This window comes from Notamacropus eugenii, chromosome 4 (genome assembly GCF_028372415.1).
Source record: "Notamacropus eugenii isolate mMacEug1 chromosome 4, mMacEug1.pri_v2, whole genome shotgun sequence".
Taxonomy (NCBI): domain Eukaryota; kingdom Metazoa; phylum Chordata; class Mammalia; order Diprotodontia; family Macropodidae; genus Notamacropus; species Notamacropus eugenii.
In genome coordinates, this window is record NC_092875.1 from 280033505 (window position 1) to 280058393 (window position 24889).

The 24889-nt window shown below is 35.3% G+C and overlaps 1 protein-coding gene across 3 annotated transcripts in view; it reads left to right on the forward strand.

Moving 5' to 3' along the window:
* Positions 1-24889, forward strand: part of CHD7 (chromodomain helicase DNA binding protein 7) — a 233376-nt gene that overhangs the window by 139043 nt on the left and 69444 nt on the right. For all 3 annotated transcript variants that reach the window (XM_072604658.1, XM_072604659.1, XM_072604660.1), the window contains exons 4-6: positions 6930-7071; positions 10716-10853; positions 11929-11994. In XM_072604658.1, coding sequence (XP_072460759.1) covers positions 6930-7071; positions 10716-10853; positions 11929-11994 — 346 coding nt within the window. The remainder of the gene's footprint in view (positions 1-6929; positions 7072-10715; positions 10854-11928; positions 11995-24889) is intronic.

The following is a 24889-nucleotide window of genomic DNA, read 5'->3' on the forward strand; positions in this document are numbered from 1 at the left end:
GAATCGTTATAATGAGTTGGAATGTAGGATTAGAAAAAAGCAAAATGAAGATTTTTTTTACATATCTATATAGAAATATGAATGAAGGTCTTTTGAAAGGTATAAAGCTCTGCATAGATGCAAAGGTCTTTTTGTTTTTGTTTTTAACATTTATTGTGTAAAGCTTTTTTTTAATTCTTGAAATGTTATTGGAAGGTATTTAAATGGACCCTGCTAGTATGCAAGCATGTCAGCCATTATTTTTATTCTTATGTCAAAGCCCATATAGTTTGGATCCTTTCCCTTCCCTAAGACTAGCAATGTGAACTAACAAAGCATGCACCCTTGTCAGAGAAAAAGGAAGGGAAAAAGGGAGAGTGGACTTTCCATCAGAACACTGTTTCTGTGTGTGGTCCTGTCTTCTGTGGGAACTAATCTAATTTCATGGGAGTTCAGCCCCTCCTGTTGGAGTAGGTGGTGGTCTTTCTTAGGTTTAACCATATGCTCAGTATTCTACTCCCTCTGCTTAAAAGCACCCAGCCAAAGTTTGTAGTATGGTTTGACTAATTTGTAGTTCTACCTAGCCGACTAGGAAGAACAGCTTATTTCTAAGATAAGTATTCAGTTTAACTGGGATATAGATTGCAGGGTTTGGAATTGCCAGAGTTAGCTTTGGTTGTTTCATTTGATGGGTCAAGACCTGTGGTGTGCATAGATGGGAACATGTTAAGTTAGTATTGTTTTGGTTGTGTACCCAGCAGGAATGTGAATATGATTAGCCAAATAGTTATCTCACAGTGTAGCACTTGTTGAAGTGCACTATGAAAGTGTTATTGAAAGGTGTTGCTAAAAGGTACAGTTTGAACAATCTATGATCCTTTTAGTGTTAGTCACTGCTATATGGACAGATATGCTGATATGTTAATGAGAGTTTTGTGTTGAATTGATCTGATTGTATCATTTTGTTAGATATTTTGCCACCTTATTACTTGTGGCAACTCTTAATATGATCCATTAAATTTATTGAATTTGGATTTTCAATTTCAATTTTTGACCATGACAAGAGGGACAATTTCTGGTGCAGAGAATTTAGTGTTAAACAAGAGAATGATTAGACTTTTCTATCAGCTTCCTACTATAACTTCTTTTTCTATGATTTGCCAGTATTCCCTTTAAAGAACTGGCCAGCCCCCCCAGCAGTCCTTAGGACAGGATCTCAGAATCACACAAAAGTTTAAACTCAAATCTGTGGATAATAAATTAAAAGCTAAATACAGAGGTGGATTTCTTTACTTGGACATTAAAACAAATTTCAGTAGGTTGGGGTATGTGTAGGGTTATATTAAAAAAGTACCAAAATATCATATAGATATTCCTGATCTACTATATTCTAGCACTCAGGCCCTCCCACTCTTTCTTCATATCCACAAACTATCCTTTCAACCTAGAGGCTAAGGTGAAGGCTGTCACAGCTCTCAACCTGAACATTGCTGATAATCTCTTAACACCTCTGCCCTGCCCAGCCCTGTGATTTCCTTCCTTCCTTCCTTCCTTCCTTCCTTCCTTCCTTCCTTCCTTCCTTCCTTCCTTCCTTCCTTCCTTCCTTCCTTCCTTCCTTCCTTCCTTCCTTCCTTCCTTCCTTCCTTCCATATAGGTTCCTAAAATGCCTATATTGGCTGTGAACAGTATGCTTCAAGATATTTTGTTCTGAGATAGATTGTTTCATTGTATCCTAATAAGTGTGTGGGAAAATGGGGCTAAAACAGCAGACTGTCAATGTCAAAACAAAGAGGAACAATTAAATTAAGCAGTGGTTGTTGAAATTATTTGTTCTATGTTTTAAGCAAATTTCACAATTCTACTCATGATACTTCTCTGGCTTACAAAATGAAATTGTGTGTGGTGGTAAGGAGTCATGTGGCACATTTTAAAAATTATCTAAAATAATGTTAGAGACCAACTAAATGAAAACTCTAATTTCATTCTAATTATATTTTTCAATAGATATAAATCATAATGAAGTTACAGGAGGTTTCATGGTAAGAAGCAAAACCATATAGAAGCTAATATGGTAACATAGGTTAATTCCAACCAATGTGCAAGTGTACATTTCATTTCTTGAAGAGGAGGACTAAAATGACCCTAAGTATGAATGAATCTTTAAATAGAAATATACAATTATGAACAGAGATATAGAATTATGAAATGCACTATCTCCATGTTTCTTATAAAATACAGATATTTTAACAAAATGGATTTCCCATGTGTCTTCCTTAAAACTGAGTATTGGTTGTTCACTAAGGAGTCTACAGGAGCAATGTAGGTTAGCATCTTAGATACTTTTGTAAGAGATGTAGTAACACCTACCACTTGTTCACAGCTAAGCATTGCTGTCTCCCAGACAAATAACTTGAAAGTAGATTACTAATTTGTTGGTAGACTAGGAAATTAATCCTAAGATAAAATTTATGGTTTCATTTGAATTATTGTTGTGTTCACATATCTCTATACATACATATACACATATGTGTGTGTATATATATATGTGTGTATATGTGTAGGTGTATGTATATATATATATATGTTTGAAATGGACTATGTGAGTTGGGTAATAAAAAATTGGTTTTGAAGATGGAGTTCAGACTAAAGGAAGTAAAGTGATTCCAAAAGGATAATAATTAAAATATATATGCTTTGCTCACTTTTTGAGGATGTGAACTATAAAAATTTGAAGGTTACTCTCTTATTATGGACCTGAATTATCACCTATATTGGCTTTATATTCTCTCCCATCCAATTTATCCACAAGTATTTAAAAAGTTTATACTAGTGTGTAAAAGATACTTTCTTTTGGTGTTCAAGTAAATCATGTTGTTTTTCACTTTATACATGAAAAAGCAGTGGGACTCAAAACCTATAATGGGGTACTTTGAAAATATTTTTTTTCAGAGGTAAAATAAGCTCACCTCTTCCAGAACCAAGAGTAACAGGAGATAAAGGGATGGATGAAGCATGGGGGTGGGGTGGGGGGGAGAAAGAGAGGGAGAGAGAGAGAGATTTTTAGGTGAGAATTTTTGTGAAATCTTGGAAAATGGCCATGATTTATTCTATTTTAGAATTGTACCATTCTTTCTAGATCTCAATTACATATATGTCATTATAAATCCATATACTTTTATGTGGTGCTTTCTTACTATTCCATAGCAATTTTAACACCATTGAGAAGGACTAAAACAAACTAACTTTTCTTGAAGTGGAAACTCTTGTTCAGTCATGCTTGCAGACTCTCATCCAGGTAGATAGACAGTTGTCAAAGAATTAGTGGTGAACACTGATGTAGTTGGAAGTGAGAGTATCAACCCCTGTGTGTATAACACTGAACATCTCAGTATAGTTTTTTTAGAGTATATGCTATAACTTCTCTGAACTCATTGCAAACATATTTGGAAAAGTTTTCTTCTTTGTAGTCATGCTTATTTTAATCTTTACATAATAAAGATAATGGAATAGCCTGAATGTTATAACCTTAAAACTACAAACACTGAACCTAACAAGTTGTCATCCAAATGTGTAAAATTTTGGTTAAAAAAATTTGGACTGTTTCAGTCTTGAATGTGGATTTGGAAATGTGTACATTTTCTAGTGTGTGGTTTTGGTTGGTTATATAAGTTTATACAGAATTTGCTTTCTAGTTCTAATGCTTAAATTTGAGGAGTTGAGTAGAACAAGTGAACTGAGTACAATTGCTGATGACAAAGCTATGAAATTCATTCCCCAAACCATCAGATGCAGTCTTGTTACTGTTAGGAATTTTATTTGTGTAAATACTTGTAAAAAGTAAAAACTTGAACTAACAAATGTGAAACCTAAACTATATAGAATTGCTAATTATTATCTATGAAATTCATTCCCCAAACCATCAGATGCAGTCTTGTTACTGTTAGGAATTTTATTTGTGTAAATACTTGTAAAAAGTAAAAACTTGAACTAACAAATGTGAAACCTAAACTATATAGAATTGCTAATTATTATATGTGAGTGTAAAACATTTTTCCCTACATTCTGCCAAGAATTTGGATGCTCATGATCCTGAATGTGAAGCATATTTTCTGGAATGTGTGGTTTTAGTTGGTTCGTCATACTTTTGGAGCTAGAAAGAGACCTCAGTCATGATTTAGTCTAATTCCTTCATTTTACAAATAAGGAAATCAAGACCCAGAGACATAAGGTGATCTGCTTTATATCATATCAAGGATTGAGCTTGAAACCCTGGTTTGCTCACTATAACTGAACTGTGTGTGTGTGTGTGTGTGTGTGTGTGTGTGTGTATATACATACACGCGCCCACGCGTGAGCATATATATATCACATATACTTCTAGTGAAAAGCTCTAGCATCTGCAGGATGACTGTATTCTGACTAATGTTATGAGAAGATGCAAGGATGAACATGTTGAGCTCAGTCTCTGTACAACGTCAATAAGGCAAGGGCTAATGAGTTTAGAAATTTTTCGGTAGTCAGATCCAGCATCAGTACCCCACTTGGCTGCGTGCTCTTTGTCTGAATTTTCATATGTGATAAGCACTTGGAGAGATGTTACATGACTTGAACAGTCATGGAGGTTCCATGGAGCATTCTCAGGAAGGTGAAGAATCATTAGCACTTTTCTGCCTTCAGCAAATTGATATTTTATCAAACTTGGTCTGTGCTATTCTTCAAGACATTAAGCCTGTTACTCATATGTGATAGTGCACCAGGGCGCAGTAACTACTACTAAATTAAATTGTGTGCTTTGCTCTGCTTTATAGAGGTCACCAGTGAAAAGCACTAGGCTGTCAACTTACTTTACCTGGCAGTGGTTCAACTCTTTGACAGGCTTACCTTTGATTTAAACAAATTTGAGAAATATGTAAAGTTTTGGAAGCAGTTTTGCACTGATTTGATAAAAGAAACCACAAAACACTGCAGCGCAGGTGTTGAGAATGTTTGAAAGCTGATTGAGGGAAGCAGATGGCTTTAGTCAGTGGCATCCAGCCAAAAGAGCAGGTGCTGATCATGTGACCACTGGTTACCAGGGTAATCTGATTGCTCTTGGCGTGCAGATGAAAGGAAAGGGGCCCAGTGTTCAGCTGTAGTATTGTATAATTTGTGGCAGTTAGAGCGGAAATAAATGCTGGAAATGGAGCCTCATAGTAGGGGAGACTTCTGTCCATGTGTAGCGTAAACACTAGGACAGTTGGAAGAGGAACTGTTGTATGGATTTTCTTATTTTTAAAAAAAAAATGTTATGCTTTATGTGGATCTTTCAGGGAATTAAACTTTTTAAAGAATTGTCATAATTTGAAAGATCTTTTTGGAGCTAAACTGTCTTTTGCTGTGCCCCTGAGTTTTAAGTTAGAGTGCCATTATTTCCTTTTGCTTGAAGGTTTATTAGTGTTTTTTTAGGGGAGAAAAAAACTTGGAACCATTATTTTTCAAATAATTACTTTTGAGTTTACAGCATTTACTGTAGTCATCCAAAAGATAGCAAACCATATATATTACTATGTATGATGGTATGTGTGGTTATATTAGCAATAATTTGAGAAATCAAGTTTTATTTGATAAGAGCTTAACTTCAAAAAAATTCAGAGAACTCTCTGCCTTCTTTTAAGGGCCATGAGGTTGAAAATTGCAGTTTAGTGCATTTAGTCAGCATCCTTTTCTGTGAAACTACAAATTTCAGTGAATAGAAACTTTTCGAGGGTGACTGAAAGGAGAATTTTTCATTTTCAAAACCATTCTGATTCCTGGGCAGTATAGTAATGATGTAAAGTAATTGCTACTCAGTATAGATTCTTGTAAATATTTTCTCATAAATGATAGCTGACGTTAGGAAGTCTTGGTGCCAGACTAGAAACTGAAGTTGAATGATAGAACCAAATTTACCTTAAAAAAGAGTTAACAAGTAGAGCAGACAGAATTGTTGCTCTAGTGGCTGATAAACAAATTTTATCTCATTATTTTTTCTTAAAATCCATTCTTATGTTTGATGATCTATATAATATTTAAATCCTGTTAGTCTTTAATCTAAACATACAGTGGGACCTCTACTTTAAGTTATGTTTGTTTTGCTGCATATCTTGTCAATAACCTGGCTTTTAAAAATAATATGCTACCTTAAAGATAATATAAGCCAATGAACTAGCATACTGTTTCAGCATCAAGAAAAAATAAAACAAAAAAAACGTTGATACAAACAAAAATAATTGATAAAATTATTTCAAGAGGTGAAATATCTGGTAAAAAAAAGTAATAAAACCGGTAGTAGTTCTTACATTTTAATGTTATGCCATTTGACAAATCAAATAATATACTATAAATGTATTTCAAAGCATTGATCAAATGGAGTATCTAAATAATAGCAGTATTTAAAGCCAACTGCAAAAGGCGAGGGAAGAAGATAATCACATTCCATTTTCCTTCCTCACCATTAAAAAAAAGGTGTTCTAACACCTTAAAAACTTGATAGTAAAATTATTTCTTAATGAATGGCTCCATGCCACAGTATATCGAGCATATATAGCCAGGATAACACGGAGGTGTTTTATATGATTTCTCAGAATGAGTTAGAGTTTTGGCTTGTATTTTGCTTTGTCTTGGTGAGCAAATATAAAGGATATGCATTGTGTAGAGGTTTGTTCTTTCTTTTTTTGTGTGTATGACTCTTTTTTTTTTAAATTAGGGCAAATATTTACAATGTTCATCAAAAAATAGAGTTTTGCCACAAGAACTTAATCGTATGATACCTCCTTACAAAAAATAAAAATAATGCATTATTTTATTATGGTTGATAGTTTGGGAGATATTAATCTGGGAAAGATGAGGCATGTATCCATGGGAGAAACTTAAAAAAAAAACCCAAAAAACAAAACCCAACACTGACTAGGCAACTGTACTTTGAATTCTAGTAATAAGAAACCAGATTCTGAAGCAAGTGCTTTGAAGAAAAAGGTTAACAAGGGAAAAACGGAAGGTTCTGAAAACTCAGACTTAGAAAGAACTCCACCACCATCACCTCCTCCTGAAGAAGATGATGATCCAGGTGTCCAGGTAAGACTATTATTCTGATGCCTAAGTGTTGATTAATTTTCGGTAACTTCAGATAGCTATAAGGCACAACAGAAACTCTCCTTCCATCTTCGTTAAAGAGATGCTTTTAAGATGTCTCTATTTTTAGCTGGGACATTATTTCCAGAGAGGTGAAAGTCAGAGAGACCAAGGATGAATGGAGTGTATATGAGTGATACACTCACTCCTGACTAGAATTTTGTAGCTTTTGCCATAGAATCATAGGACTTAAGCCTAGAAAAAAGACCTCAGGGATCATGTATAGAATCTCAGCCCTAATTCTTTCATGACCTAGACAATTGTAAAAAAGTTTTTTTAAAAAACACTGGAATAAATTTAAAAGTTCCTTTTGAGAGTTTCTGAGTGCTTTCCCTGCTTATTCTTAACATTAAAATTTGATCTAAAGGTTTAGAAAAGTTGCTTGTGTTTTTTGGCAAAAGTTCTTTTAAAAACTACAATGTACCATATTAGTTAACTTTCCTAAAGTTTTGTGAAATATTCTTTTCACAGTATGAAAATTTTAAGTATAGAGCCATTTGTGCTTGGCTTAGGAGCTTCTGTTCACTTCCCTGGATCAGAGTGAAGCATCTTTGTGTGATGGCAGGCCTTCCATGAACTAGTAGACTTCTGTTTTCTAGACAGTTGATTCAGCATACTTTTTCCCAAGTTATATTCATTTATTTCTTGGGAAATAATGTACATATCACTTGCAAAACTGTCCTTGAAGTAAATATGAGAAACTTTAGTTCTCTCAAACAGGGTACATCACCTTCACTGATGAGGCTAAGCGTGATACTCAGTTCAGTACATAACAGCTAGAAATCATTTCCTTTTTAGGTTCCTTGGAATCATGCCAATATGCTCTACCGGGATGCCCTGGAATGTATCTTGTGTGACATCATGGTTATCAAGGAGTAGTTATCAGGGAGCATTACTGCAATAGGAAACCTACCCCCAGAGGCTTGAGTGACTTTTCATTATCACATAGTAGATTCTCAATGAATATTCGCTTTCATTTTTGGTTTTGTTTTTTTCTCTTGGAGGTTTGAAATAAAATACTTGAAAGATACAAATGCATTCCAGAGTTGTAGATACTTTTTTTTTCCTTTAGCAAAGCTACCCGTTATCTGTGACCTTACAAAATTATATTCTTTAAAGTGATCTGAAAAAGCTAAATTAAATATAGCTGGCCTAGTGATGGTATTATTCATTTAGGATAATTATATGCTTTCTTTTTATTGTTATGTACAACAACAGTAAAGATGTTGACAAAGTTAGTAGATTAATGAAATTTACTAGAGAAATTGTGGTGAAAGGATGATTCCAATTTTATGTATTTGGCTGTTTTCCAAATCATGCTCACTTTAATTAGGACTTGTACAACATTTTATAAAACAGTAAGAAGATTTCTTTAAAATTCATAGCTAACTCTCTGAATTTTCTCACAAATATCAGTTTACTAAGAAGAATTATCATTAAATTTTATAGAACTGTTGTTTATAGGTTACAGATGACCAAGTTTTTTTTTTTTGAAGGTAATACCCTAAATGCTTTTTAAAGCATACCTTTGAGTTGGTATTTTAATCAGTTATAGAATATGTAACAGTAAAAAAAATAACTATACAAAGACAGCTCTATTTTCAAGGAAGTACTTTTTCTTCATATATGCTGTTCAGGAAGTGATGCTACAAAGTTGTTTACCATGGTTCTTCCTGTAACATATGCATGCAGGGTAGAAGTTAAACTTCTTGAATTCTGTGACTGTGATTTTTAAATGTTTGTAAATTGCAGATAGTGCTATCTAGTTCAGAAGAAGGTACCACAGAAAGGTACAGTAGTGAGATAATGGAAACCAATTAGTTATTTCCTTCAGCAGGACCATTGTACCTGCTAACCTTTTAAAAGCATTTAAAATACAGTTCTACAGAGTGAGCCTTCTGTTGCTAATGAAACTGAAGCATTTCACTGTGGTGTGGTTGTCAAAAAACAAACAGATTCTTATATTTCATTCTAACCTACAAAATCAGTTTGTGATAGGGACAGAACAAAAAATTAGTTGAGTGCAGACATGTCACAAATTTTAATTGATAAAGAATCAATTCATATTGGGAATCTGATAAAAGTAAACTTGGTACCTCAGATAAATGCCTTACATACATAACTAAAAATTACAGAAGCATTATACCATGCTACAATATGTGGGCCCTGGGACTTGAGTTCCACTTCTCTCTTCGTGATTGATCTTCTGATTGGCTTTGGATAAGTTATTATATGTTCATTTGAGAATTTGTGGGGGTAAATATAATTTACTTCACAAAGTTTTTATAAGGAGTAATTTTTACTTAACAAGTGATCCTGAACTACAAACTTGTTAGAAAAAAAAGATTTCTTAATTTCCCTGAGGAGTTACAATATTATTATGAAATTTAATTCAGTATAAACCAATTCTGGAACCCCATTACAGGAGATTTAGATACTATAGTAAAAATATACAGTTGATACAGGTCACATAGTATGGAACCCCAGCAAGGCTGCAGTATGTTATTAGCATCCAACTCTCTACATCTGATTCTTATAATCAACCTATCTCTGACTATAAAAATGCAGCTTAATCTTGTTTGGATGTATGTAAATTATAATACAATAAATTAGATCTAGAGGGTCTGCTCCATTATATCCAGATCTAGACTTTGTTCCACTCTGAAAGTGCTATGTTGAAGAATTGTCATTCCAATGGAAAAACAGTCTGTGAATTTAATGGATATGAAGTCAGAGATATAGTTATTTACTATATGAATATGGATGAGATTTAGTATCTGTTTCAGTATCATTCCTTTTTAAATATGAGCTAGCCAATATTTTTCCCTACCAATTTTCAGGGCTATTTTAAGAGGTGTGAATATGTAACACATTTAAACTCCCTTTTACTCTTGTATAGAATGTACTAAGTTATTAATGACAGTTTTCTTATTATGTTCTTTCCACTTTCTGTATTCTTTACAAATTCTTAGAAGTATATTGTTATAGAAGAATATGGCAGCAATTCAAAACTCTGTGCAATTATTTGTAGTTCAAGTTTTCTCAGATGATTTTCTTCATCACATGCCTTGCAAACTCTCATTTTCTCTCACGTATGCTAGATTGGAGTTTGAAAAGAAGTGTTAGACTTAAAGTCAAAAAAACCTGGGTTTAAATCCCTGCTATAGGTACTTATGAGGTGTTTGATGCTGAGCAATACACTGAACAACTCTCAAGCTGTTTTCTTGTCTTTAAAATGGGGAGAATACATGAATTATTTACCCTGTGGGCTGCTGTGAAACTCAAATTAGATTTTATATATAAGTATAAATATATACATATATATGTGTGTATGTGTGCTTTGAAACCTTAAAGTCCTGTGTAAATTTCAGCTGTTATCACAAAAGTAATACTATTTTCCTGGGTGTTCAACCTATATTTTTAATAAAGTTTCCAACTATTTAAATTCACACCAAGAACAAGAACTTTGAATTTTTAAATCATGATTGGTCAAAATCACTCGCAGCATGTGCCATCCCTCTCCTTGCTTTCAACACATATGAAGAATGTCAGTAATTTTTAGTTTTTTATTATTTTTTTTCTTTTAGAAGAGACGTTCTAGCAGGCAGGTTAAGAGAAAGCGTTATACAGAAGACCTGGAGTTCAAGATTTCTGATGAGGAGGCAGATGATGCAGATGCTGCTGGGAGAGACTCCCCTTCAAATACTTCACAGTCCGAGCAGCAGGTCAGCTTGCTGTTTTGAATAAATAAATGAAGATGAACTGTGAATTCTTTACCTGGAAGCTGAATAGTTCAGTAGAGTGATTGGACTTATAGCTTCAGGGTTTTCATCCAGTGTTAGTACAATGTGTTAAGAGAAGCAAGTTGTTTTGCTCTTTCCTTTAAAAAGCTATATTCGCTCAAATTTATTTTTCTACAAGCCTGTGATATGTAATTTGACACAATTCTGGAGAATTAATGGTCTCTGCTGAGGAAAAAAATCAGAACTAGGCTACAAGGAGACTGAATTTACCTCTGAGAATTCAGTGCTATAGCTTCTATGACTTTAATAAACCACTCAAGCTTGTCTCCTGCTGTTAGGCACCATAAGAACTCCTTTATGAAATTACAGCCTTGTAGTACCCAGCAGGGTCTACTTTATTCTCTGTGCAATGTAAATGATGGATAAAATAGTTTGTATAAAATGAGGGGTAGTAATATAAGAATGATTATTGTAAAGTTGGGTTTGGGTTTTTTTTTCTTTTTATAGTGCTCTTTTCTTAGCACTGCTGTACTTTAGTTAACAAACTAGTAACCCATTGAAAAATGTGTTAAATTCATGTCAGTGCTTTATTTGGCAATTTGGCCAATGTTAAGCTGTTATATAATGTTTTGTATGATCCATATAGATAAAAGATGCTTACAATAGTAGAGTGATGACTATATTTATCCCATGGGTATAGATGAAGAAAAGTTATATTTTTCATTGCTGCCATGTGGAGAGTATTCTGTATTGGCAATTGGAGTTTCTGAATACTTGCTAGCTTTAGGGACTTGTGAGAATCTACATAATTAAACCACATACCTATGAAATGATAAACAAGTATGTCTCACCTTCCCTGTAGAGTTAATTTTCTTCATATCTGCATTGATTCTTGCTTGACTAATAGCTGGACTCATCATACTTCAGTGTCTAGCAAGTACTGAATTTGAAGGGGTGAATTAGAAAGCGGCATGGAATGATCACCTATATTGCAAATGGCATAAAATCTTCTTGTAAAAAAAACCATTCCAATTGACTCATATACTTTATTTTACAGGAATCTGTTGATGCAGAGGGTCCTGTAGTAGAGAAAATCATGAGTAGTCGATCAGTCAAAAAGCAGGTAAAGTCAATTTTTAATGACCAAAGTCATATTCCTAAGATAAACTCTTGTTGATACTCATTCTCCCCCTTTTATTCAAATCCATTTTAGAGTTGAAAGAAATCTTGGTTGCCAGCCAATTGAACCTATTACTCCTTCCTCCCAAAAGAACTTCTTTTGTTGATTACACTTTTCTCTTATTTTGATGCCTCCTTGTATTATGGAGGATGACCTTGGATTCTCAAAGGCTATTCCACTGGAGCACAAGTTCTTTTAGGTCCTACTAAGCTGGAAAATCTCAAGTATAGACTGTATGTCTGTTATCTGAGATGTTAACTCAGCTGTCAAGGACCAATCTAATCAAAACTGGAGAGGCTCATTATGAGAAGATTTACTACCAAGGGATGACTTATATTGACCATATCAATTTAAGAAGACTCTATACTAATAACTAGAGGGGTTATAATCCACTTAAATTGAGGAAATGTCCAATTTAATTGCTAAAATAGTCCTTTGTAAGATCTAGTTCAATAATTTCTTATTCATTCACCTTTCCCCATACCCCATCCCCTGAACAATGAAGGTGGGGTATGACTAAGGATGAGGACATTATCTCTTTGGGAAATAGGTGTGTTTTTTGTATATTTGTATTGCACATGTATATTTTTGATAGATTACAAACCTCTATAGGAAGATCTAGAATTAGATTGCTTTCATTCAAATGTTATCTTGCTTTTCAATTTGTATATTTCAGGCTATCTAAGTTGATATGAGGTGATTATCTTCCCACGTTGTTTTGGATTTTGATGGGGGAGGGAATGAGGTGGGAAGTTCTGTCTATTATACTTTCAATCAACAAGATTTTTTCCTCTGACGATCTTCCCTTCCCCATTTTTTGTGAGTCTTTTTTTTTATAACAATGTAATTTTCATTACTTTCTCTACTGTTACTGTGGAGGTGGAATATGGGATTATTTCTAAAATAATTTCAGATGACAGTATGACTCATTCTGAAGCATTTAGAGTTGCACAAAGTTCACGTCCATATGATAGTTTTTGTAAAACTACCCCTGATAACAGTGTTGGAAAAGAATTTTTATACTTTTAGTGCCAAGCACCTCATTTCTGATGACTTTTTGTTCAAACAAGAGAAAACAGTTTGAATAAATGCTCTACTCATCTTAAATTGTCACACACATTTGAGAATTCCCTCAGACCTACTCATTGTCTAACTCTTTTGTTTCTTTTGAGGTCGTTTCCATCTTCCCCATTACTAAGGTTGATAACCTTGAAATTGTGCTTAACTTTCCCTTCTTTCTCATCTTCCATAACCAATCATTTGCCAAGTTTGTCAATTCTATATTTCGTTAATCTGTCCCTTTGATTCTACTCACATGGCTACTATCTTTGGTCAGCCCTTCCTCACCTCTCCTCTACCATTGTAAGATTCTCCTCTTTGGCTTCCCTGCTTCTAGTTTTTCCCTTCTCCAAACCATCTTACATAACAGCTGTCAAAGTAACCTTCATAAGCTACAGTTTTGATTGTCTCTTTCCTGCCCTAAAGCATTCATTCTCTCTCCATTGTCTTTAAGATAAGGTAAAAGCTCTGTAGCCTGGCATGTAAAATCTTCCACAACCTGACTCCTGTTTACCAACTTTGTTTCATCTTTTTCCTTGTTATCAACTCTGCATGTCAATCAATCCATGAACATTTATTAATGACCTACTATGTGCCAGACACTGTTCTGAGCACTGGGACCACACAAAACTATTCACTCTTTTCTGAATTCAGAACTCAATCTCCTGTTTATATGCATTTGCACAGATTGCCCCTCCTGCCTGGATGGACTGTATAGATCTTGTAATTTCTACATCTCAGAATCTTTGTCTCCCTTTCCTGATCCCTACAGTTGTTAATATTACCTCCTCAAATTATCTTGTTTCATCCTTAATAATTTCCAAATTGCATCTCTGCCTAGTAAGCTCCTTGCATGCAGGATCAGTTTTGGTTTTTAATCCTCTTTGCTCAAATCTAGTTCAGTGTCTTATATGTAATAGGTACTTACTTAATTGAATTGCTTTTAGATATTCCATCATGCAGTTTTCTGTTTTTCTGGAAAGCACATGTGCACACATACCTGTCCATATCCATATTTGTCTGTGGGTGTGGCTTTCAGACAGAGTCACTCAATTTTGATTTTCATCTTTTTTTAGTGTAAGTATGGCTCCTACTATTCTACATGTTAAGGAAGCATATTTTAATTTGCTAGCAAAATTAATACAATGTAGTAACTTCCTAATGAGAGAGATGAGAGATTCAAGGAGACACTTGTTTCTTCCATGGGCTGTGCTCTAGAATAACAGTTCTTAAACTTCTTTGGTGTCATAGACCCTTTGGCATTCTGATGAAACCTATGGATCTCTTCCCAGAAGAATGTTTTTTTAATATACAAAATAAAACACGTAGGATTACAAAGGAAACTAATTATATTGTGATACAGTTAACAAAATATTAAAAAACATCCTCAGAGCCCAGTTTAAGAACCTCTGCTGTAGAAGGGAATATGAAAGTCCATGAATACTGTATTGTATAATTAAGATTTTTCCCTTCTCCTTTTTCTCATTTGTTGTACCTGTTACTTGCTATTCTTTAAAGTTATAACATTTCAGGGTATGAATTAAATGTAAAACTGTCACAGAAAGCAATAATAAAAGATCTCTGGAGAGAAATATATATATATGTGTATATATATATATATACACACACACATATACATATATATATATCAACTTTGAAATTGGTTAAAAAAAACCTCCAAACATGAATATCTGAATTTTGATCTCCTCCTATAAGTGTTAAATCTGAGTAAAAAAAATTGTAATGAAAAATTAGCATTATTTAACTTACAAAGCCAAAATTTCTGTTACATTGAGGACTTTAGGGGCAATTCACTTAAGAATTGTAGAGGTTTGGGAAAATATTGCATGCTTGACATAGCTTTAAAGAATAATCTCCTTGAATGAGTCAAGTGACTTATTTGCCTAAATGACATCTTGTTTGGATAGAACAAATCAATTTTGATTTAGTTGATAGTGCTTCAGTAGACATACTCAGCAGGTTTGGTGTTTCAGATTATAATTAGGCCACAATTATTCAGCAGCTAATTATTCATACTCAGATTATGCAGGACATTGTTCCTCTTTCCTTCTATTTTGCCTATAGTTTGGTCATTTAATTGTTCATTAGCAGCCCCAGTAAAGGATAAGTGGGCTTTAGAGGTAGTGGTGGTGGTAGAGTTGAAGAATAGGAATATCCTTTTTTCACAAAGCTTACAATTTAATAGAGATAATAAAATCAGCATCAATATGTATGCGTGTAGAAGAAACTGGAGGTGTAGTGTTGTAGCAGCAAGCTGGAGAATAGGTGGGCTTGAAAAATCTGTCTAAAGGACTTCAGTTAGTAAACATTTATCAAGTGCCTACTCTGTGCTTACAAAGAACCCAGGGATTACAAAATACTTACAAATACAAAGAATGAAGCAGTTCCTATTTATAAGGATCTGAGATTTGAATTGTGGAGACAAGAAGTAAAAATATAAGTATGTACTCCATAAATAGAAAGTTAATAAATTCATATATAAACAAAGGAGTTAAATATAAGGTAGTTTGGGAGAGAAGGAACTAGCTAGCATTTGGGGTGATCAGGAAAGGTATCATTCAGAAGATGGTGCTTGAGCTACATCTTAAAGGAAGAGAGATACCCTGTAAGGCATGGTCAGACATGAGAGATGTCCAGTACATAGTCCAGAGGCACATAGATCAGAAAGGGAATGTTATTTATGTGAAACAAAGAAGGCCAGCTTGGATGGATGACAGCATGTGAGAAGGAGAGTAATACCCATTGAGACTTGCAAGGTAGGTTAGAGGCGGGTTGTGAAGGATTTTAAAAGCTAAACAAAGGCATTTATGTTAGAGGCAGTGGAGAGCACCTGCAGTTGATTGAGTAGAGGAATTGCATAGTCAGACCTACCCTTAAGAAAAAAATGACTTTTAGAAGCAATGTGTAGGATGGACTGGAGAGACAAGAGACTTGAGGCAAAGAAATCAGTTAGGAGGCTTTGCTGTAATCTGGATGAGGGTTATTAGGGCCTGAACTAAGATGGTAGCAGATGGATCAATGACATAGAGCTGGAAGGAAAGGACGTTGTAAGTCATCCTCTCCATTTATAAAGGAGTAAGCTGAGGACCAAAGAGATTAAGTGATTTGCCACATACTAAATGACAAAACTAGAATTCATATCTGGTATTCTGACTCCAAATTCAGAATTTTTCTTTTTGCCTAGTTTCCCCCCAATGGGCTATAACCTAAAGGGATATAGGATAGAGATATTATTTAAGGCCTGTAACACAGAGAAGTCCAGAGAGTACAAACCAAATAGAGATTCAGAAAGACTCTGGACCTATGATTTTATTGGTATGGGAGAACTTCCAGCTAAGCAAAATCCATTTACTAGTGCAGGTCAGCCCTTTGTCCACAATGCAGAGAATTTCTTAGAACCCCAAGAGGTTAGGCCCCAAGCCACACAAGTGGTAGATTCACAGATGGGACTTGAGCTCAGGTCTTCTGATTCCACAGTGAGAAACGAGAGCGGAAGAGTGAAGTGCTGAGAATTGTAAGTAATCCTTTCTAAAATGGGAGCTGCTTTAGGCAAGGATAAGGTGTTATTTATTCTTCTATCTTCCACTGCTCTTAACGCAGCCTCTTCCATATAGGCTGTCACTAGATGCTTTTTGAGGGATTGAGATCGCTACATTGTAACCAGTGTGTAAGCTTCTTGTTGACAGGACTATTTCATACAACTTCTGTACCTGATAGAGTCTGTCACTGTGCTGAGACTGATAGCACACCCTTAGTAAAATGACTTGTCGTCCAATCATATTTGGAGAAGACTAGAAATTACTATTAGGTTATAAATTCTGTTACTAGAGGACAATTCTGTCTGCTCACTAACCCTAGAATCTTTTGCTTTCCTGACTTCTGTGTTTCCTTACCTGCAAATCCTCATCCCTATGGAATGTCCAGCATTTGATTTCTCTTCTGCTTCAGGGCTCCTGGGCATCGCTGAAGAAATCTGTCTAATGAACAAAATCAAACTGACTTTCTGTACTTTATAACCTCAGTTGGGCTCTTGCCAAAGCTTGGTCGTCCTTTTTACTCGTTGCCTATTGATTCCCTATTTCATTCTCCACGGTGACTATTCCAAATTTCCTTTCCTTTTCCTTCCTTGAGGTGATTTGACAGGGGGTCACCGTCCTTCTTCAGATCTTCAAATCATGAAATACTTTTTCTTTATTAGAAAAGATACTTTTACTTCTTACAAAAATACATCCCTATTTGTGGCTTTGATCCCATTTACTCATGCCTCCACAAGGACCCATCTCCAATAAATACTGCTTCTTTATCATGCGTCTTCAGTCTCTCACCATTTTGCCTTACAGATATACTCAGCTGTCTCAAATCCTTAAAACAAAAAGTGTCCCTACTGAAATATTTAGTGTATCCAATGACCTTTCTTTTAGTGTTGAAAATCTTACAGTCTACACCTAATGCCTTCACTTCTAGACTACCCATTCTCAGCTTATAATCTGGTGTGCCCCTGCCATTTGAATGAAACTGCTCTCCTAAAAGTCATCAATAATTTAAGTCCTAACTATCAAATCTAGTGTTTTTTTTCTTCTTTTTTCTTTTCATTCTTCATCCTTTATGATATATTGGAAGGGCAATGAGAAGATATTGAAAATTACTATTGTTATTAATTCTTTATTTTTGTGAATTTTTATTCATGTTTTCTTTTTATATCACCAAATTTTTTCCATTATTCCTTGCCATTCCCCCCGAGAGCCATTTTGTGTAATAATATTTTTAAAGAAGTAAAAAAGAAAAAAAATTAACAAACCATATCAATATATCAAAAAAGCCTGAAAATGAATACCATGTGCCATACTACCACTCTGCAAAGGAATGGTGTTGGAGATATCTTGCATTTCTTCTTTAAAGCCATGCTTGTTCTTTGTAATTTTGCAATATTGACTTTATTTTTTGTGGTAGCATTTTTCCCATTTATGTTGTCATTGTTGTCAGTATTGTTTTATTGACTCTGCTTAGTTTCACTGTGTCTCACATCATAAATTTTTCCATGGTATTCTATTTCCACCATGTTTGTCATTTCTAATAGAATTGTAACATTCTATTACATACATGTATCTTATTTTGTTTAGCCATTTTCCAGTAGATGGCATGTACTTTGTTTCTTATTCTTTGCTATCACAAAAGTATTGCTAAAAGATAATTTGGTGTATGTGGGGACTTTCTTCTTATCAGTGATCTGCTTGGGGGTATAATCTTAGAAGTGGAATCTCTGGATCAAAGAGTATGGATATTTTAGTCACTTTATTTACACAGTTCCAAATTGCTTTCCCAAATAGTGATATTGATTCATTGTTGTAAGAGTAATTTTAACTCTGTTGACCACTGCTTCCTGTTAACTACTACTCTGACTTCAGAGACACCACAGAATCATACATAGATTGACAGCCAAAAAGGACTTTAGAAGCCATCAGATTCAACCCTTTTAATTTATAGATGAAACAACTAAGACAGAGTGGTTATGTGACTTACCAAGGTCACACTGCTAATCAATGTCTGAGGCTGGATTGGAATTCTGTTCTTACTGACTTCTGAGTCGAGCACTCCATCCACTATATCACCTAGCTTCCAATACTCTATTGCTTCTTCTTCTAAGTCCTTTAACTACTCCTGGCTTCCATCCTGACTTCTTTTCATCTGTTTTACCTCTTAGTATATGGATGTTGCTCAAAAGTCTTCTTTCTCTTCTTTCTCTCTCTTTTGGTTAACTTCATTCTCATGGCTCTAACTAACCATTCCTGTGTACTCGTAGGTCTTCTGCACTCGGGATCCACATCTCCATTTGCTCAGCAGGCATTCACACTCATTACTAGTACTACTCAGTAGTCTAGCACTTAGGTTATCTTTCCCTCAAACCTAGTCTTCCTTCTGACTTCAGTATTTCTCTCTGAGGTACCCCTATGCAATGAGTCCTTCATGATTGTAACCCTGGACTTCTCTTTGGCTTTTCCTTCAACTCACATAATTAATGATCAGATCCTGTCAGTTACACCTCTGCAACAGCTCTCTTATCTTTTCCTTTCCTTCTGTCACCGCCCTAATCCAGGGCATCATTTCCACTCATTTTGATGATTGCAACAGCCTCCTAAAGATTCTTCTTGTCCCTATTCTCCTTTCCAATTTGTCCCTCATAAGACCTCCAGAATAACTTATTTGGGGAGAGGGGCAGCATAAACTCTTATGCTCAAATCTTTGTAGCTCCATAGTACCTACTAGGTAATATTCAGATTCTGCTGCCTGGCTTGTGAAGCTCTCTATAACCTGGCATCACTCTACTTTACCAGCATGATCTCATCTTATTCCCTCAGTGTACTTTATATCCCAGCCAAACTGATATCCTCCCTATCTCATGAACACTTAACTGTGATCTCCTGTCTCAGTGCCTTTTATCACACTATGCTAGTAATGCCATCCCTCCCCCTCTTCATCTATCAAGGCCAAATCAATTAGCAAGCATTTGTCAGATGCCTACTATATGCCAGGCACTGTGCTAGATGCTGGGGATAAGAAATATAATAGTTGAGACAACCCTTACTCTCCAGGTGTTTACATTCTATTGGGGGAGAAAAACATGTGTATGTGTATGTACATGTAGAGAATACACATAAAAAATAAATACTAATAAATGTAAGATAGCTAAATAAATGTTAGTTTGACAGGGAGGGTACTGTTATTTGGGTAATCCAGAAGGACTTCATGTGGAAAGTGGTACTTGATTTCTGTCCTGGAGAGATCCTATGAGGTAAATATGATGAGAACCTGCATTCCAGACATAGAATTGGGGGTGAGGGGAGGGGCAGGGAGGGACGACAGGAAGGCCAGTGCAAAGGTAGAGGAAGAAAGGAAATGAAGTGACATGTGGAAGAGAGAGAAATCTGGCTTGGCTAGGACATCTGTCCTTTAGAACTTAACTAGACTGCAATCTCCTCCGTAAGTTTTTTCTTGATTTTTGTGAAGAAGTCAATTAAAAAAGAGCCTTGCCTCAGATCCCCCACTCCATTTATTCTTAGCAGCTCTTTGATGCACTTAAAATGTAATATTGTACAATATAGTGAGCTGTCATGACTTCCTACTGGAATTTAAACTTTATGGGGACAAATTGTCTTTTATTAAAACATTGCCTCTCCCTGGTGTCTAACATAGTATTCTGGACATGGTAGACCTGGGCTCTGTGGAGTGTTGTCGTTGTTGTTGTTCATTTCAGTTGTGTCCAACTTTTCATGACTCTATTTTGAGGTTTTCTTGGCAGAGGTACTGCAGTGGTTGTCATTTCCTTCTCCAGCTCATTTTACAGATGAGGAAACTGAGGGAAACAGGGTGAAATGACTTGCCCACAGTCACACAGCCAATAAGTGTTTGAGGCCAGATTTGAACTCAAGAAAATGAGTCTTCCTGACTTTGGTCTAGGACTCTATCTGATGGACCCGTCCCTCTATTGAATGAATGAACAGTTTTTATTAGCACTTTTAGTTAGGTTTGCTGGAAGAGAGGATTGCAACTTCATATTAGAGTATCATTTGAAGCCTCTGTTTATATTTTAATTATCAGTACTATTGTCTTTTCTCTTACTGTGGATAATTGCTTTTTAAAAAGTCAATTAAAACCTTTCAGAAGTTTCATTTTCTGCTGGTCACACTCCTATAACTATAGCAGGCAATACTACAATTGTAGTAAGGAGAATAGTACTATATCTTTATTAATACAATGATAAAAGATCACAGAGGTGAGGGGCTATGTTGTATCTTTCTTTTATGCAAGGCCTTAGCCAGAACTTCAAACCATGGGCAAAAGTTAAATATAAAGGATTATACAACATGCTAATCAGGGATGACTGAAGTAGTGTTGATACTTCTGAAACCAAATCAGTTCACATAAACTTCAGCACAAGGGATATGTTTGGTTCTTGTGACTGAAGTGGACTCCTTTATATGAGCATGAAGAGCTTTTGATGAATTAATTGTCAGTTTTTCCAAGTTCAGGTCATCATATGCATTTTGCTAAGCCCTGTTCTTTGGGATTAAGGGATGGAAATAATGACTTAAATTCACTTTATGTCAGAATAGAATTGTCTTCCTTTTTAGTGTTAACTGTCTATACTTCCTATTAATATTTGTAAGCTTAATAGAGATGTTTTTTAAACAGGATCTCATTCTTTTATCATTTTTAAGATTCTTAAACTGAATCCAGTAATATTAATTATGATATTCAGATAATCTGTCATGAGGGGAAAAACTTAGTTCTTTTTACATTAACATCCCTACTAGTATTCTTATTTCCTTACACAGTTAAAAATGTTTCCATTTCTTTGGAAGTGATTTTTCTGAAGAGTTAAAGCTTTCATGCCTCTTTAATAATACATTTGTGTTATTTAGCAATTCACTTCATTGGCATTTATTAACCGCCTACTCTGTACCATGTGTCACATGTGCTAGGCTCTGATAAAGAAAAAAATGAAAGCAGTCCCTGCACTCAAGCAGGTGGCTTGGGTTCTACTGAATAAAAAATAAGATCTATACAGATAAGTCAATGCAAAATACATAAGAGTTTCTGGGGTTTGGGGGAGAGGGAAAAGGGGAGCAGGAAAGGCTTTGGCTTCCAAGAAGTGAAGGTGATGAGAGGGAGCATTGCAAGTATGGGGGTACTTTTCAGAGGTGTGAAAATTGGGAGTGGAATGTACCCTGTGAGAAGTAGCAAGTAGTCCTGTTTGGCAGGAATGTAGACTGTATGAAGGGAGTAATATAAAATCAGTCTGGGGAGATAGTTTTTTTATTTAATTCATTCTAATACTAGTGTGATCCTCTAACTTGGTAATAAGTGCTTAAGAAAGGCTGATCGGTTTTTGGCTGTGTTTTAGGATTTTAGTATCAAGGGGTTGATTTGTTTACTTGGGTAACTTCAAAAATAATGACAATTTGCTTTACTATGTTTGGAACTTTTCAATTTGTAAAACATGTGGCTCTCAAAGTGCCGCTAATAAACTGAGCAGAGCATCAGTATAGAGTATCCATTTTTACACTAAGAATACAAGTATCAGTTGCTAATGAAAGTGAGTAGACTTTTTGTCAGAAACTACCTTATAACACTTAATTTTTTTGTTAATAGGGATTGCCTCAAACATACACAGTAGCTATTCAGTAACATAATTTGTAGTAGTTCTTGTGTTTTGAAATTTTAGTCACTTGCACAGTAGATATCCTGGCCTATTCCTAAGTATTAATTGGAAACACTTATAACATAAAATGCTTTCTTTGAGCTGTGTAGGTAGCTTTGGTTGAAAGAGCATTGGACTTGGAATGACATTGGTTTATATCTAGCTCTGCCACTTGGAGCAATGTGACTGGGTAAATCATGTCATTTCTCTGAGCTCATTTCCTTCTCTATAAAATGAGAGTAATGCCCACCATTCCCTCTTTCACAATTTAATTCAACTAACATTTACTGAGCACCTATATTGTGCACTATGCTACGTTAGATACAAAGGCAAAAGCAATCCCTGTCCTAAAGGATCTTATGTGGTGTTTAACTATAGGTTATTTATGAAGACCAAAGGAGATCAGGTATCCTGGCCATTGAGATAATTGTGTCAGCTGCAGATGCTGCTTAAAATAGAGCTAAAGTCTATCTGTGTGAGATGTACCCATGCTTTTTAAGCATTTTAGGACCTTGGTGCTTCACATAGATCATTCAACAGCAAGATCCAAAATATAGTAACCATGGGGGCAGGAAAATAAATACTCATGACAGAGTTAGGAAATGGTGGTCTTGTGTTTATCAAGTCATAGATCTAGGGACTTTATGGGAAGTTTTCTCTGAGCTCCATTCAACACTTCTGGAAAGGTAAGAACGCCCAACAGACTGTAGAGTACCTAGCATGTAGTAGTTTCTAACAAATGCTAATTGATTGGAGAAGATAGTAGGAGAGAACATTAAAAAAGAAATTCAGAGGAAGGAAATCTAACTTCACCTAACTTAATTGAACTTTGTGACATACTTTGAGGGGTCCAAAAGGCAGCCAGGTGGCAGAGTGGATAGAATGTTGGCCCTGGTGTCAGGAAGACCTGAGTTCAAAATTGGCCTTAGGCACCTACTAGCTGTGTGACCCTGGGCAAGTCACTTAATCCTCTAATGGGGATAATAACAGCACTTCTCACACAGGATTATTCTGAAGCTCAAATGAGGTAATATTTGTAAAGCACTTAGCACAGAGCATGGTGGATGTTTAATAAATGCTCTTTCCTTTCTTCCAGTAAGATGACTTCCAACTGGCTTTTCCAGTTTCAGATTGGAACTAGATAAATGAACAAATGTTAAAGCACAGGGCATAGCCGAAGAAAAGTAGGGGAGATGAAAAGTGAAATGTGTTTGGGAGAAATCTTATCCCAGTGGAGAAGACTTTTGCTTTTATTTCTAAGATTCTAAGTTCCTTCTGCTAGGTCACCAAGCATGCAGGGAACAGATTTCTTTTTGTTTATTTCAGCAAAGACTAGCAGTCTGGAACAAAGATGACCTGCCTCCTTTGATATCCATTGTAGAATACAGTCTCCATCATGGGTGTAGGACACAGTCATAACACTGTGACATTTTCTAGACTGTCCATTCTGGTAGTCATTCACCCTCCCTTGGGGTCACTAATAGTTGTTGACTATACTGTGGACCTTCACTCCATTCCCTTCCTGGTCAGATGTTCCATGCAGGTGAGCAATTCCAAACTATTAAACTTTGTAGAAGCCAGCTGTATGTCTGTAGCAATTGGATTGTTTGATCATAGTAACTGATGATTAGAAGTTCACAGAGTTTGAGGAGAGATCAGTTTTTCTGAACAGATTCTGTAACTTATTCTCTAATTGATTTGAACTTTCTGACTTTGTGGTCTCCACACTGTTTATACTTGCATTTATTTTCTTTATAAGTTACTCTAAAGTTACCCAGAAGTCACATGTTCCTCTTAAAGGATAATATAAAGACAATTCCTATCTCACCAACTTTTCTAAAGGAAAGTGAGTACATCTCAATCTCTTCAACGTTGAAACCATATTGCAGGGGTAGGGGAGAACCTCAGAGCCTGAGACACAAACCTAAAATAACAAAATATTGTTATCTTCCATAAATATACTGCAGAACTTTGGAATAAGAGATGTTACAGATAGTCTTAAGTTTAAATGCCCTCATTTTTAATGGCATATATCATAATGCCAGCCTTACTTGAATGTAGTATTTTGGGTGTTAATTTAATTTGGCTGCTATGTATGTGTGACATCTTGCTAGAGAAAATTTAATTGTACTGTTGAGTAAAACTAAAGCCATGCATAGTGATGCACTAAAATTAAAGCACAAGAACAGGCTTTAGTTTTATATGGTTTTGTGTTTAAAGTTATTAACTATATGGAGGACTAAACTTGTTTTAAACTATTTTAAAACATTACAAAACCCAAAATGTAAAGTTGCCATGAGCCAGCCAAAAATAATACATGTGGCATTCAGGAGTGCAGTTGCTAATTGGCTACTGCCTGAGAAAATGGTACACTTGGCGTCTACTTAACGCTGTGGGTTTGGCAGAAAGCCAGATTTGGGGTCAGGTTGTTGTGAATGAAACTGCATGTGGTTAGGGAGGAGTTAAAATGATTCATGTGTTAGAAGTTAGAGTAAGCAGAGGGTAAGCTGTTGTAGGAAATGCTTTACACGTACAGGCATTCCATCTTACTAGCCCTCC